The sequence below is a fragment of the Chanodichthys erythropterus genome, chromosome 10, assembly GCF_024489055.1.
Source record: "Chanodichthys erythropterus isolate Z2021 chromosome 10, ASM2448905v1, whole genome shotgun sequence".
Classification (NCBI taxonomy): domain Eukaryota; kingdom Metazoa; phylum Chordata; class Actinopteri; order Cypriniformes; family Xenocyprididae; genus Chanodichthys; species Chanodichthys erythropterus.
The window spans coordinates 14,158,168-14,175,718 of NC_090230.1; the positions used below are offsets into that span (position 1 = coordinate 14,158,168).

At 34.9% G+C, this 17,551-nt stretch overlaps 2 protein-coding genes across 2 annotated transcripts in view; one reads left to right on the forward strand and one right to left on the reverse strand.

Moving 5' to 3' along the window:
- polrmt (polymerase (RNA) mitochondrial (DNA directed)) overlaps nucleotides 1-17,111 on the reverse strand; it is a 56,372-nt gene extending 39,261 nt beyond the window's left edge. Inside the window, exons 1-6 of the mRNA XM_067396140.1 lie at nucleotides 16,884-17,111; nucleotides 16,378-16,476; nucleotides 14,233-15,068; nucleotides 13,331-13,464; nucleotides 3,950-4,136; nucleotides 876-1,025 (exon numbers count right to left, since the gene is read on the reverse strand). Coding sequence (XP_067252241.1) covers nucleotides 876-1,025; nucleotides 3,950-4,136; nucleotides 13,331-13,464; nucleotides 14,233-15,068; nucleotides 16,378-16,476; nucleotides 16,884-17,022 — 1,545 coding nt within the window. The 5' untranslated portion in view covers nucleotides 17,023-17,111. The remainder of the gene's footprint in view (nucleotides 1-875; nucleotides 1,026-3,949; nucleotides 4,137-13,330; nucleotides 13,465-14,232; nucleotides 15,069-16,377; nucleotides 16,477-16,883) is intronic.
- Nucleotides 17,112-17,138: 27 nt separating this feature from the next.
- Nucleotides 17,139-17,551, forward strand: part of fgf22 (fibroblast growth factor 22) — a 32,409-nt gene continuing 31,996 nt past the window's right edge. The window contains exon 1 of the mRNA XM_067396143.1: nucleotides 17,139-17,155. The gene's annotated coding sequence lies outside the window, so the exon portion shown is untranslated. The remainder of the gene's footprint in view (nucleotides 17,156-17,551) is intronic.

Below are 17,551 nucleotides of genomic sequence, written 5' to 3' on the forward strand. Positions count from 1 at the left end.
GAGCTTTCGCGAAGGAACAGACAGTGGAGCAAATGCCAGAGTAGAAAGAAGCTGGATTGTGGGAATATGGTTACTTTCAATGCATGAGCTGGAAACTTTCACAAATGTCTGCATTTAGCCAATGTATCATAGGTTAGGTGCAAAACTGGATCCTAAAAAAATATGATGTGTTAACTATTAAAGGGAAAATCTGCGAGTCTCCACACATGTATGCGATTTTGAAAGGCCTCTTTATGGTAGTTTCCTATGTTTGAGGATTCCCACTGTGCTTATTTCAGTGAAACTAGTCATAGCAATATTAATTCTGGCCCACAAACGGACATAAATAATTTGGTGTAGGGGAGAACAGGGTAAGATGTCCCAGTTACGCTGACCAAGAAAAATTAAGTAAGAACTAATATTCCTAATATAAAGTTACCTAGTGCTAAGAGTAAGTTGAATTTTTAAATTAAAAAACAATTTAAGAACCCACAATCCGATTCCAAAATACATAGTTTGCTGAATTTCTCAAATTTTCATAAACCAGCCAAACAATTTTTAATATTCAAAATATTTGAATATAGTGACACCATTTTGTAACAATATTTACTGTGTCTGAAGGCAAAGTATACTTCCACTGGCACATCTTACCCCTAAGATGACACACTTGACCCCACAGCAACACTAATATATATATATATATATATATATATATATATATATATATATATATTAAATATAAAAATTGTATTTTATATTATGAGCTTTTTCTAAATATATGGTCATGGGACAAAAATAATACAATTTCCTAGATTGCTAGACACAGCTTACACCACCCTGCCATAAATGCTTTAATGGTAATGGTAAATTTTAAATAAAAATCAGCATTTGCATACCATTTTGGCCATGTGATCGGTGACAGGCTTTAAAGCCTCTACGGAGTCAATAGTGACGGTAGTGGCCTTCTCCATTGCCAGCTGAAGACTGAACCGGTCCCGCAGTTCCTTCAGACTGAAGTCCAGTTTAGGATACGTAGCTCCTTCCCTCTGAAACACACAAGATCAAATTAGAAAAATCTTAAAATAGATGCAATCAAATGCACCATGCTGCTCGATGATAGAAAAGAGAAGGGTAATTATCTGAGATTCAAATATGGTTTTAGGTCAAATTACCTTTTATTACCCTTTATTTACTTTGCAAATTTTTTATTAGTATAATTATGCTGAACTTCCAATGTGAAATTTATTTTAATAAATTAAGTTTAAATTAAAGGTTTATTTTAAAACAGTTTTAAATTAATTGTACCAAATTATCATGTTAAACAGAGAGTCCTACTATTAACATACTAAGTAACTGATTGCATAATATTATAACACAAGTAATGCTTAAGGCTTCCTGGCAGAACCAGTGAGTTTTGTGTGGGTTATGTGTGTACAAAATCAAAAGAAATCTCAAGACGACCCGTTAAATAATGAGCGCTGAGAATCGCTCATTGCCGGAGGCTCATATTGAATATTACTGGCTCCTTATAACTGGATAAGAAGGCTGAGAGGGTTTAAATCTCATTAGGACAAACATAAAAAACGTTCATTCATTTGACTGCCAATTACGGAGACTATTTACTTCAACCTTTCGCAGGCTTTGCACTTTGTTATGAGGCCCGATCGAATGAACCCATTGCACTTTATGCCCCAATTAAAATCCCAAATATCATTACATTTAAGTGCACTTATATTCGAAAGAACCAAGCAAACTAGCTAGCTAAAATAACCATCCAAATTTCAAATGGTGAATGTATTTATTCTGTCTCATAACTTCCACATACGGCCAATTAAAATCCAATGAGGTTAAACAGTCCCACTCACTGAGGTTTGGTCGTCACCCAAATGTGTGGCTGCATAAAATACGAACTGTAAATACAGCATATATTACAGCAACAGCTTGCTAAGTGGTGCGGAGATCACGTTAATGTGGGCTGTGCGTTGACATGTGCAGTCATTTATTATTTGAAGGGAGGCGTTGGCGGTCTACACAGACATCTGGGAATTATCGGCAAACACATAATGGAAGGGTTGGGAAAGAACAGGTCGGTCAGTGCATTAATACTCGCGAGCAAGGAGGGAGCAACTGCTAAATCTGTCCTCAATAGAATTCACATGGACAGCGGCCAAAGCAAGCACAAAGGTTTGGTTGGGATAAATCATTCACACAGCGATGACTACTACAGCCCGGCCAGGCAGAACACAAGATGCAGTGTTGTGTATATAGGGACGGTTTGGCAAAGGCCCATATTTCCATAAAGCCACAGCCCTGACAGGGAGAAGCACGCGTGGTGACCTCTGAGTTAGGGATGTGTCGGTCCAATCTTCAATGCTTCAGTGAGGTTGTGCGGATAATGGATGTATTGGGAGGAAAGAAAGGGCATTTATTGCAATGCAACTCTGTGAGGTAACACATCTCAATCTATCTAAACCTAGTGCAAACAACATGCCTTCGAAATTTTGGGAATCGTAAAAGGAGGTAAATAGTCAAATTCAACGGTATTTGATCACTTAGTGCTCACTGATGGCCGATTAATTGCCTCTACATTGACTTTCTTAATTGTGAACATCTGCTTGCTAGGACCTCAAATGTTCGTCCGGTCAACATTGTCAATCATTACCATAGTACTATGATAAATACTTTACAGTCTGGATTAAGATCACACAGTTTTGTCTTTAAATAAATAAAAAATTAAAGAAAAAAAAAAAAAAACATGATGAAATAAAATATACAAAGCAAAACAAAACAAACTCGATCAACATTGTCAATCATTACAATAGTACTATTATGAATATCGTACTGTCTGGCATGAGATTGTTACGTATTTTTCATGATAACAATCATAAATGGTTTTGGGAACAACATAAAAAAAACAAATAAAAAAAACAATTAACAAAACAAAAATTAAACAAAGCAAACAAATTGAGAGGAAAAAAAAATTGCCAGAAACATATTTGAGCATGTTTTTAGCCTGTTGGGCATCTCTGAAAAGTTTTAGTAACAGAGTTTCATTACTGATTTGTGCTGCGAGTTGCAGCATTTACATCACAGACCTTAACATGACCCAATTCTTCTGTACTTTCCAGGAAAGTTGTTGTGCGGGTTACAAATGGGCTTATGTGCACCTGCGATAATAAATCAGTTGGGGAAAAGGGGGATGCCGGGGAATTGGTTGTGGGGCAGACGGGCCCAATGACACCCCCCCCAGTGTGCCCAAAAATAGCGCGGGCACCTCTGTTCGAAGGAATTATACAGCGGATGACAGCTGACATGGTAGTGAAACTCGTCATTTTGACACACAAGACAAGTTCAGGCAGGTCTTTTTAATGCTGACAGGTATATAGTCTTATGAAAAGCACCACCTGTTTTACGGTCCCAGCCTCCACTACAACTCCATTTTAACAGTGCAATTAACCTGTTTTACAACCAGTTCACAAACAATGCATGAGGAAGGTTTAACACAAATGCTTGTATCTGTATATGACAAACTCTAACGTACTGAGAAAAACCCCAAAATTATTTTACTTTTATTAAGCTACATTAAATTAATCAAAAGTGACAGTAAATACTGTAAAGATTATTAATCAGCATATTAAAATGATTTCTGAAGGATCATGTGACACTGAAGACTGGAGTAATGATGCTGAAAATTCAGTTTGGTCATCACAGGAATAAATTACATTTTAAGATATACTGAAATGCAAAAGAGTAATTTTAAATTGTACTTAAATTACTGTTTTTACCCTATTCTGATCAAATAAATGCAGCCTTTGTGAGCCTCAAAAACACTAAATAATATAATATAATATAATATAATATAATATAATATAATATAATATAATATAATATAATATAATATAATATAATATAATATAATATAATATAATATAATATAATATAAGAACACAAGACGAAAATAATACAGTACCTCAGCATAAAATTGTTCCACCAATGGCAAGGAACAGACAGGCTGGTCTTTGGATACAAGAGGTTGGTATTCGGGTTTCGCCAATCGGACGGCCCTCAGGACCATTTCTCTCTCATCCTTCTTAAACACACACTGGCTGAATACATCATCCACAGACATGCCGTCCACCTCCATCTGCTGCAGACACCTGTGTGGACCAGAAGACAGATGAATACAATAAAATGCATTTGAATTCTCAAACCACAGTCATTTATTCTGCATTACGGCACATTCTCTCAGATGACGATGAGATGAATCTACCTCAACATAAACTGACCACATTATATCAAATCTTAATTTTTTGGCTTAATATATCTCTTGTGGACTATACATTAATGATAGTAAAAAATTAACAACAACAACAACAACAACAACAAAAAGAATCAATATTTCTTGTTCATTTGTTTTTAAGTCGGTGTTAGAAGCTACTTTTGATTTTCATTGATGACTGATCATTGTGTTGTGTTCGAGCCTACTATTATTAGGCCTATATAATTTTAGTGATTATGTCATCTTGATATCGTCAAAAGCATAACCCATGGGCAGTATCTCTGATTATCTATGATACATGATATTATCGTCTACTGGCAACCCTAAGCTTTTACTGTCAAATCTCAAGTCTCAAACTCTCAAGATCATTTCAACTGTGGGCTAAATTCCCAGATGAAGCCATTTGTTCTCAAAAAAAACAAAAACAAACTAAAAGACACCTTGAACCTTGAATAAATGACTTTGATGATCCAAAGTCAGAGGGGAAAGGCCTTATAATGAGAAAACTTCCACGGCCGCAGCACCTGTGCTCATAGTGGTGAGACTGGCGGGGTGTCGGTGCGGAATATCAAATATTTGCATTGACACGGAGTGCCTTCGAACAGAACATTCTGCACCCTCTAGTAATGGGTGTCAGAAAGGCCACTGCCATATGTCCAAGGATTACAAGGCCATGTTTATTCGAACAGAAAAAAGTGTGAATAAAGTCACAGCCCCACGCAGCTGGGCCGCTCACTGTTGATGTAAAGCTAGGTTCCTGTCGTGGACAGAATACAAATTAAAGCACTCTGGAAGAGAGAGAAGGAGAGTATGTGCCAGAGAAAATAGGTAAGGAATAGTAGACGACAGACTAGTAAATTACTGAAAATACACATTTAATGTTACTTTGCAGTCATGATGCAAAGCAATTATTACCAAAGTTAATTTATTACCGTTTATTAGGGGTGTGACGAGATCTTGCGAGATTAAAATGTGAAAAGATTTCTCATGACCGTCGAGGTTAAAAGCGTGTGTGAGGGTGAAATTAGGATATAATATGCCATGTTACGTTTATATTATGCCTCCACTGTCATTTTGCTTTTTATAGAAATAAAAAACATTAATTAAGTTTGAAAAGGGGCATTTCAATCCCATCTAGCTCATCCAACACAAACTGCAGCACTGTACGTAATGCAGCAGGAACCAGAGTTCACTGATCACGTGACAAGAATAAGTGACGAGATGACTTCCAAGACCATGGCGGAGAATTAGTTGCACAACAGAGCCTAAGCGTCTGACAAATGTCTTATTTTATGAAATGCACGCTTCGCATCACCGCTTCCTATAGAATATGCGAGATCACAAAATAGAAAGTAAAACACGAACACGCATTCAAACGTGATTTCAATACCCCGCATTTTGAGAGCGGCTCCCTGATACGTGCAAATATCTCCTAATATTAAACCTAATCTTAACCTTGGCTGTTTAGTTGTAAAAATCTCTGTATATATCTCTCTGTATAATGTTTGAATAAAAATTTGGCCTCTATTTCCACTTTGAATAGAGAGAGAACTTTGATTATGGTTGCACTTATTGTTTGCACTTAATAAGTCTAAAGGTGATGATACACAGGGCTATTTTATGAGCAATGTTGCTGAAAGATGTTGCATGGGCATTCTCAATGGGAAAGTGCCCACAACAACATAGCTATGCAAAATTTCCTGGCAACACTGCGCAAAAAGTTGCCCCGTGTATCGTCACCTTAAGAGGAAACTGTTATTCATTTTTATTTATACTGTTTTTATTTCTATGATCAATTTTTGGAAAGGAGTTCAGTTAGGAGGTCAAAAGTTGTAGAAGCTCATAATTCATGTACAGTAAGGTCTGAAGAGACCTTAGTGCTTGATTGATGTCTTTTACTGCATATGATAATTCATACTCAGAAAGTAAAACTGAAATGACATTCATTACAAGATGATTAGTTATTTCTAATGCACCTGCAGACTACTTTTCTAATCATGTATTTCGTCATTGAGGATTTATTAAAAATACTGTTTAAAAATTCTTGTCTCATCTCATTCTCGTGAACTCGATCTTGTGTCTTTACTTGTGAGCTAACGGTCTCATCACACCCCTACTGTTTATACACAATTTATTAGAAATCTTGCCCAAAACAGCCCATTATTAGCCTGGAAAGTATGTGGTGAAGTGATATGGAAGTGCAATGTGGTCAACAAACAAAATCTTAAAATTAGGGAAAATACAGTACTGTTTGAAAGTTTGGTTTGAAGTCATTAATTTTTTTTTTAAAGAAATTAATACTTTTACTCAGCAAGGATGCATTAACTAAATCAAAAGTGACAGAAAGACATTTATAATATAACAAAACATTTTTATTTTTAAAAAAAATCTATTCTTTCTATTCATCAAATAATAATTTTTATTCAGCAAAAAATAATGAAAAATGTAGCATGCTTTTCTCAAAAATATGAACTGTTTTCAACATTGATATATTGAAAATATTCCTTGAGTAGCAAATCAGCATATTAGAATGATTTATAATGTCACAAAGATTTCTATGTCAAATAAATAATGTTCTTTTGAACTTTCGGAACTGCATTTTAAAATGATTTCTAAAGGATCATGTGACTGAAGACTGGAGTAATGATACCGAAAATTCAGTTTTGCATCACAAAATTGACTAGTCGTGAACAATTAAACTATATAAATAAACTTACAATTAATAAAATATAATTGAATATATTTATAAAAAATATCCCTAGTAAAAAAGTAATATATTTAAAATACATTTATTTCATACTAAGTAAAGTTAAAATAGATTAACATATTTACTGACATATCGCTTGAGACTTACAGATATAAAAATTATAATTAAACTTTATTTGGAGTACTACTCATGCACATTTCTTAATATTAAGCCTAAAATGTGTTTTAATGTCAATATTGATAAGGATTGAATGAACTTTGAATAATATCAGTCTTTAAATGCAAGATATTTACAGTGTACCTAAAGTATACTTGCACTTTAGCACAATAAAATATACTTAAGTATATCTTTAGTTGGACCTCAGCAGTACTTACGCAAAATTAAAGTGCATTAATATAAAATTAGTTGTTCCAATTTAGCAGACTTTAAGTATACCAGTTTAGTATACCAAAAGTACAATTGCAGGGTATTTTTGTTAAAGGTGCCCTAGAATTAATTGAATTTATCTTGGCATAGTCAAATAACAAGAGTTCAGTACATGGAAATGACATACAGTGAGTCTCAAACTCCATTGTTTCCTCCTTCTTATATAAATCTCATTTGTTTAAAAGACCTCCGAAGAACAGGCGAATCTCAACATAACACCGACTGTTACGTAACAGTCAGGATCATTAATATGTACGCCCCCAATATTTGCATATGCCAGCCCATAATCGAGGCATTACACAAGGGCAGAACATCTGGATGTGCACAGCTGAATCATCAGACTAGGTAAGCAAGCAAGAACAATATCCAAAAAAATGGCAGATGGAGCAATAATAACTGACATAATCATTGATAACATGATATATTTAGTGATATTTGTAAATTGCCTTTCTAAATGTTTCGTTAGCATGTTGCTAATGTACTGTTAAATGTGGTTAAAGTTACCATCGTTTCTTACTGTATTCACGGAGACAAGAGCCGTCGTTATTTTCATTATTAAACACTTGCAGTCTGTATAATTCATAAACAACTTCATTCTTTATAAATCTCTCCAACAGTGTAGCATTAGCCGTTAGCCACGGAGCACAGCCTCAAACACATTCAGAATCAATGTAAACAATATAACAGTATACAATAGTCACATAATCCGATGCATACATGCAGCATGCATGACGAACACTTTGTAAAGATCCATTTTGAGGGTTATATTAGCTGTGTAAACTTTGTTTATGCACTGTTTAAGGCAAGCGCGAGCTCCCGGGGCGGAGAGCGCGCGATTTAAAGGGACCGCAACCTGAATCGGCGCATTTCTAATTATGCCCCAAAATAGGTAGTTAAAAAAATTATTTAAAAAAAATCTATGGAGTATTTTGAGCTGAAACTTCACAGACACATTCAGGAGACTTATATTACATCTTGTAAAAAAACATTCGATGGCACCTTTAAGCACATAAATATGTAAATGTATTTGTAGTATACTTAGCATGAAATAAATGTATTTCAAATACAATTTAGTATATTTATTTTTCACTATAGGGTTATTAGGGCTCTCAAGACATGGTCTCAAACCACATTTAAAAAAAATGAAACTAAACTAAACTCATAGAAAAATCACACCAAGATATGTCGAAGTGGCCAAAGATGTCAGTTATACATAGAATGGTTTAAACTAAATCCAAGAACTGAAAGACAATCAGCAAGTTATTTGAAGTTTACAGTAAATATCTTAAAAAATATAAAGTCATGCAGTGACTCTATTACACTAGAGGAGTGTTAATGACTATAGCAGCAGTGTTTTAAAGAGGGTAAACTTTTCAGAGGGAGTTTACTGTACTAACTATCTAAAAGCACAGCATGTTCTCTCTGAAAAGTCGCTAAATTTACCTTAAAATCTCCAGCTACTGAAAAATAATAATTATTAGACCTCACTAACCAACTAGTCATTTGGTGGAAAACTAGCTGACCATCCAATTTCATTACGCTGCTTACAATTAAATAACAGCCAAAGCTGCTGTTACTAGCACAGAAAGAATGTAATGCATTCAACAAACCAGGAACTACTTACTCAACATTATCCAACACCTTAGAAAGTCTATCAACCAATCAAAATCAAGAATTCAGTGCTGTGGTACTAGTTGTAAACTTGTTTATTCTGTAAGCACATCTATTCTGTAAGGTCTTCATCCATCCGATATATTTTACATTGCTGGAAGGCTGCAGGACAGACTGGGTTATTCCTAAGGTTACTCTGAGAATGCAGCTACAGTTTCCAAAGCAACAGGCTCCTTTGGGAGTAGAACACACCGACAATGAGTCATCAGTGCCCTCTAGTGGGCGCACATCGAGCAGATGAAGCCATTGAGGGCACTATGAGGCCTTGAGAAAGACATTCGTTTACCCTTTGCATCTTGTGTGTGACAGAGGAACAATCACATCATTACCTCCTGAGGGTTGCATTCAATACTCTAGTAAATGTTAAACCCTGAGCTGATGCAAATGCAATTAGGAGAGGCAGAAAACTCTATATCACGGTAATCCTGAAGCATTCTTTTAAAGCCTGATCTCTTGCTGAGGACAAAGGAAGCTGATAAATGTAGAGGTGGGTGAGAGTTGACTCTACTTGGGCATTCTGTGAAGCATTCAAAGTGCTGCTTTCATTTCATTTGCCAAACGAATGTTTATGCAAAGCTGTGAAGCTCTGGGTGGTTGAGCAGCACTAAGCAGAGTAGACTTTAGAGTAGGTGGCATATTACATTTTTTGAGGAGAGCACAAAATATCAGTCCCATTTAATCGGTTGACATATATATCAATCAATATTAGATATTTAATTGATTTAACAGGTTTATGTCCCCTATTTTTACATTAAGATTTCCTATGCCGCTCATTTAAAGTTCATCTTTAAAAACAACACTGGTACATTTTAGTATTGTGACTTAATTCACTTTTAGCATTTAAAACAATTCACAGTTTCTACCAATTTGTATTTAATTTATTTAGACAAAACTGTATCGAATTTTAACATCGGCCATTTATCGGTTATCAGTACCACCATTAAAATAATTTCCAGCCACATCAAGTTGAATGTTTATAATCCAAATCCAAACATATCCATATGTGGTGTGAATTCAGATTCAAACACACAGTGTGAACAGAAAAATTAGTTTTGTGATTCGTTGTGAAAAATGCACAATATTGTGTGGCACTACATCCACATTTTCTTCTTTTATGCCAATTCCTCCTTCATACAGCAAACTATGTGACATTCACTGTATAGTGAACGAGTCCGCGATTTTGGACGTGTGAATGCATAAAAAGCCTCTCACATATCTTCTCATGTACCTCATGAGGTCAAGTCAAAATTTCCAGCTTTCCATCTTTTCTTTCCAAACTGACAGCTCTTGACTTCACGCTGATGCTTACATCACCGGATATCGACTACAGTGTCATCACACACAAAAAGACAGAGTGAGTGCTTGGTCCTAAGGATCGTGACTTGAAAGAAAATCACATTCATGTGTAAGGAGGTCGGCAAGTTTGGATTGCAACAAAGGATGCAACAACCCTGCCACATGAGAGCTGAAAGACAAATTGAAACTGTGGCGAGGAGAACAAAGAGAGACAGATGGATAAAAAAAAATAGACTCCACTGGGGTTTGTAGAAAGAAGATTTCCACTGCACAACATTGTTTGCCATCAGCTCACAGTGATCGATCGATCACCCAACCAGCTGCCACAAGCCACCCTGCACCTGTCCTTCTGTTCTGTCACAGGGCGGCACCATATTGCCTCAGCAGTCACTTTTTGCACTTATTAAATGTGGAGATATGCAGACGCACAGAAGCCTATTACAATCAATTGGATCACTTAAAATGGTTACAGTGTGGTAACACAAGCTGCTAAAGCTGGAGCACAAAGGGAAAAACTGTCTGGTGGATTTAGAACCAACATGAATCTGATCGTTTTAAGATGTTTAGCAAATTCTTCTACACAAACATGAGGCTTAATTAAATTAGGGATTAGTTCACAGAAAACTCTGAACATACACTACCATTCAAAAGTTTGTGTTTGATTAGATTTTTACATTTTGAAAGACATCTCACCTGAATTCTCATTTAATTAAAAATACAGTAAAAATAGAAACATTTTGAAATATTATTACAATTTAAAATAACTGTAAAATGTAATGTATTCCTCTGATGGCAAAGCTAAATTTTCAGCATCATTACTCCAGTCTTCAGTGTCACATGATCCTTCAGAAATCATTCTAATATGATGATTTGCTGCTCAAGAAACATTTATTAATATAATAATTTATTAATCATTTTTTTATCACTGTTGAAAATAGTAGTGATACTTTTTTTCAGGATTCTTTGATGAATACAACAACATTTATTTAAAATAGAAATCTTTTTTAACATTGTGTAACCTTTTTGCTGAATTAAAGTTTTTTTTTTTTTTCAAAAAGAACAGTAGCGTCAATATTTTGAAAAATGTTTTTGTCCATACAACGAAAGTCAATAAGGACCAACGAAGACCATCTTCTTTTTGTGTTCCATAGAAGAATGTAGAGCTGCATGATTCTAAATAAATTGAGAATATTTTTTTGTTTCAAACCGAGATCATGATTCACTCACGATTCTGAACAGACAACTAAACAAATTACATTTTGTTTTCTAGAGGTTTTGGCAAAAAGTGAATTGCTGCAGTCTATTTAAAATGTTTAATTAATCTGAATGAATTCTTTAATGAATGATTCAATAGGTGCTTCTCAATATCCCTCCTCGTTTCCTCGCTCCTCCATCCTCCATCCTATGACCCGGAAAACAATCGAGCTCAGCCATATTGAAGGACATCTCAATTCTCTAATTGCACCGCGAGGAGGCGAGGAACGAGGAGTGAGGAGGCTTCATGAGCGAGGATACAAAGGTGCATCCTTTGTGGAAGTCTTTCTCATCGAGTAACCTGACGCACACATAAATTCTCCTCCCCCTTCTTATCTGTCACTTTAATTTAAATGTATGCTTTACTTTTACAGATTAAATAAACTTTATATCTCATAAATTTCAACTAGGCATCTTGCTTTATTAATATTTATTATTTTTTTTTAAATAACCAAACTTTAACAACATGTGGGTAGATCCCTCGATTTATCATTTTACTTGATTCAATTCCTCCGTCCTCTCGTCTTTTCCTTGCGTCCTTCCCTCGCATCCTGGAGGGGTGGAGCTAAGACGTGAGGAAAGGAAGCAAGGAAAGGAAACAAGGATGCACAAATAAGAACTGAGAAGCACCCAATGACTCACTCATAAATACTTCACTTGTTTCATTGCTGGATGAATCAGCGTTTTTAAACAAATCTCTTGAATGAATGATTCAGTGACAAATGTACTTCTGCGTGGGTGTTGATTCAAGATCGCAATCTTTTAACAATTAATCGTACAGCTCTAGAAGAATGATTTAAATTTGGCTGACAAGATTTAATATATAATAAAAAATAATCAATTATACTAAATTAACACATCAAATTGACAGCCCTAATTAATATATGTGATGACATATAGAATATAGAGGGGACAAAATACCAAAACAACTGTTTTTGATCTGGCCTCATTCTGTCAAGGAGCTCCCCATTTAAATGCGAGAGAGGAGGTGTTCATCTGCTAAATTCTTCTGCCCCGAGATGAGCAGCACACAAAACAAATAGATGACCAGAAAGAAAATGGCGTCCACTGAGTTAATGCTCTTTAGATGAATGACCACAATTTGAATTTCTATTTTTGGACCTAGTCAAGGCAGGCTCAGAATAATCCTATAGTGCTACGGCTAAATGGATCAGCTCATGGATGATGTATTCACAAAAAAAGCATATATATGAGCGCCATTACTAATTTGCATGTTTATTAATTTTATTTGGATTCTTATAGGGAATCTAAAGAGAATGCAGGAGCCTTTGTTATACATGACTTAATGCACACTGCAACACTGACATCTATAGACACAGTCTGGAACTGTCAATGAATTCAAAATTGTGGAACTCATTATTACTGAATGTTTTAACACTCTAAAACTGTATGATTATGTCATCATTGTACATATATAAACATTCTAAACACCTTTCCGGTTCATATTTCACCCCAAAATGTAATCACATAATGATAAAATTGCATAAAGAAGCATATTTTAGTACCATTATGATTTTTTGGTATTGCTTCTCATGTCCTTTTTCCCCCCCTCTGATTTTGGAGTAAAATATGACCATGTTTTCATGAAATTAACAATACAGATAGCACTCATGTGATGATAAACACAATCTATCGGATCCACCTACACATAGTTGTGATTGGAATACATTGAAGCGCAGCTTTTGGTAAGTGGTTACCTGGTAATCATCCATTTTTCACATGCAGATATGCGGCCCATGCACTCCAGAGCAGCACAGTAAGAAGTGACATTGGGTTTCAGACCTGCTTCTTCAATCAGAACAAACAAGCGACGAATGTGATTGATGGAACCCTGCAAAGCACAGTTTTTAAAAATTACTTAAAATAAAGTTTTAAAAATGATAAGGGGAAAATCATAAAAAACTTAAGACTAAAGGAAAAAGAACACGCAAAATACTGACAAATTATTTTTTTTTAAAAATTATGAACAAAGAAGAACAAATACAGAACAATCTGAAAAATATTAAAAGGAAAATTAAAACAGAATTAATTTTTTTTATGGATTATATATATAAAAAAATATGAGACTAAATTGAAAAGATCCAGCAAAATATTGAACAATTATTTTAAAAATGTAAATGGAAAATTATGTACATTAAAAAAAAAAAAGAAAAAGAAAAAGATATATTTAAAAAAAAAAAAAATGAAAAAGTACCATTCAAAGGTTTGGGATCAGTAAGATTTAAAAAATAAAAATAAATAAATTCATACTTGTATTTAGAGAGGAAATATTAATTTGAATGAGTGAATGTTAAGATGTTACAAAAGAATGCTAAGTCAAATAAATGCTGTTCTTTTGAACTTTCTATTCATCACATAATCCTGAAAAATGTCAGTTTCCACTGAAATAATAAGCAGCATCTGTTTTCAACATTGATAATAAAATAAATGTTTCCTGATTACTGCCATCACAAGAATAGAATATAATTTAAAATATAATGAAATAGAAAACGGCGATTTTAAATTGTAATAATACCCCACAATATTACTATTTTCACTATATTTTTGATCAAAAACATTGATATGAAGTATAAAGAGATATGCAGATGCACATACATACTTTTTTGGCCCACATCCTCATTATGATGTTGTAGGCGCTGATAGACAGTTGCTTGCGTTTGGATAACTGACGGTGATGAGATAGTAGACAGTTCTGAGCTCGAGATACATCATCAATGAACACACATGCCTCCAAGTAACAGCGAATTCTGAGCTCAGGATCTCCATAACGGTTTCCTTCCTTATCCTCCAGAAGCTTTTCAGGAGCAGTCAAGCTCTGCTGGTCTACATCGAGCTCCTCTTCATTAACCAAGTCATTATCTGTAACTGCTGCTAGTTTCTCTTCAGTAGACATCCCAGAAACCAAGCCAACTTCACTGCTGGAGACCTTTTGCACTCCTGGAAACCTGACAACTAAATTTTCTGAGGCTCTCAAAACCTTCCGTTTAGACTTTTTTTCTTTGCCTTTGGAGGATGTTGTGATAGACGCAGCGGCTTCTACTTTAGTTTTCGTGTTACTCCTCTTAGCCGTTGTGATGGTCTTTGTAGATGTAGCAGGAATCATTGAACTCCCTTTGCTGCTTTTACCTGCAACTGGCTTGTTGTGCATTTTATGTGAAGTTTGGTTTTTGGGTTTAATCCACTGTTCACGCTTGAGTTTCTCCATCCAGCGACTTGCGTGAGTTTTGAAAGGCGTGACACCTTCAGTTACACCCTTTTTAGCAGCTTTAGCAGGCCCACTTTTCAGCATCTCTGCTTTTTCTCCTGGCAAGTTCTTTTGACTATTCCCAGGTGCGATTTTCTTTAGTCTCTGCTGCATTTTGATGATTTGCACCTTTGAATGTTTGACATCTACAACGACGTCAGATTGCAGCTGTTGGATTCTGGCCTCCAGAACTGTTAAAAAAAAAAAAAAAAATGAGGATTGAGGATTTTCCACAGCACACCTGACAACATGTCATGGCACACAGTATTTTTATGTGATGTATATCGCTACGTTGAGACCAAATATTCAGTTGATTAGTGATACTCTCTCTCACCGACAGCATTGTTGCCTCTTCCATTACATCAATTTCTGATTCTGACTGATCTAATCTTCTGCTATCCTGATAATTGGTAACAGAATTGTCCAAGGGTGAATCTTCTCAAGATCTCTTTTGATCAGAAACACCATCAGCTCTAAAATGAAAATATGCTTGATGGTCTTTTTGACATTTTGGCAATATTAACTTATTTTTATTAGAATAATTTGTCAAGTGTATGTACACTCTCTCCAAACTTTCTGCTACTCACTCTCACATGCACGTTCTGTCACCATGCACTTGTTAATTACAGACTGTTTAAAAACAAAAGGCGGAGTGCAAAAATCCAAAATCTGACATTTTCCTGAACAGGATCCGGATCAAATTAAGCACTGGTTCTATATATAAAGTTGGAAATACTGTAAACCCAACTTTACTGGCATACACTGTACACTCACATACAAGCAATACATTTTAAAAAGCAAATCTTGGCTGTGTGATTTTTTTATATCGTGACAAAATGTAAACTGTATTATCGCACAGCTCTATAAAATTGGATATAAAAGTATATCAAACTTTATTTGCACTCATGTAAAACAATATACAGTAGCAAATCTCGGCTGTGTGATTGTTTATATCATAGGAAAACATATATTATCACCCTGTGATATAATTCAAGATGGATATACAGTAATAGTACATCCATCTTTACCCGTTAACGCTTTTATTGTTTATATCATCGCAAAACGTAAACTATATTATTGCTTAGCTCTATGTATAAAGTTGGACATATAAGTATATTGATTTTTCTACATTCATGTTAAGTAATACACACTATACAGCGAATCTCGGCAGTGTGATTGTTTATAATCATTGCAAGATGTAAACTATATTAATCGCACAGCTCTAATCTGATAAATGCAGCTATAAGGCATGGCGATATTAAGACATTAGAAACATAAACTTCATGAATTTCTATAAAGCTGTTTTGAAACAATGAGTACTGTGAAAAGTGCTACACAAATAAAACTGACAACTTTAAATTAAAATTTATTTATTTTATTAATGAATAAAAGTGTAAAAACCACCCTTGTAAAAAAATGTGTAAAAAAAAAAAAAGCTTAGCTAATTCAACCTGTGTAAAATAATGATAAACATTAGATTTGAGAAGAAAGATGCCATACCGTCCAACAACTGAGACTGTTCCCAGAATCTTTTCTTCCCATCTTCTTTCTTGGGGATGGCTGAATAGTGTCTTTGGTAAACTGTAGCCCATGTTTTGTCTGAGAAATGACAAAAGAAAAACAGTGAACTAAAAAGTTTACAAATTCTGTTTGTTTTTGGTGCTGGAACACAGAATGAGACATAACACCTAGTACAACAAAGACATCCATGCAGACATAATAAGTCTAGATTAGATGTGCATCAAATTCAGACCAAAACATGTGCACCAAGGTGCAAAATCAACTAATTTTATGATGAACTATGACAGACATGTCAATGCCTCCTTGACATTGAGATATCTGATATGTAAACAACTTGACTTTTTGCAATTAACACTTTAATGTAACGTAAATGTAAAATACACCTGATATTAAAGAAATGACAGTAAAGTAAAATGACTGACTTTATGAGCTTTGAAGGACAAGACAAATGACAGCATGACAATAAGACAGTTTTTTTTCATTACCTTGTATTTGTCTCTCTCCATTACTCCGTATTCTAAGACACAGGCGGCAATAATCGCCATTTAGAAATCTTATACCTCTATCAACAGCAAAGCTGCGAGTTATACCCGCTGAATAGGCACACAGTCTCAAAAGTGACATGTTGTCATGATAGTTTTGAAGAACCGCATTATCCCGTGCAGAAGGCGGCCATTTTGTTCAGACCTGACTAGTTCAAAGGCGATATAAGGAGACCAGACCTCAGTCAGTGATCAACGAGCAGATCGATCAAATGGTAGGATGAAACACCTGCTACTGTACATGTCATGTAATTTTTATTTCATTGATATATATATATATATATATATATATTCACTTATTTTGGGTAAGCTTTATGAAATGTTCTTAAGTTAACGCAAGTGGAAAACAGGATAAGTTCCCGCATATTATATATAACGTTAGGCCTAATCAACTGCTAAAACACTAGCATTAACTTTCTCGTGTCCAAAACCTCTAACGTTAATCTGTCTTTCTCGAGTTAACAATGGGGAAAGCTCAGTTCGACAACTTTTGTTTATGTCATAAAATGAAGAAACTCACAGCGTATTTCAGTGTTTTAATAATAAACGATTTACTTAATATCAAGACTGTCTGGTTTCAAAAGGTGTTTATTATTCAGAAGCTATACAGT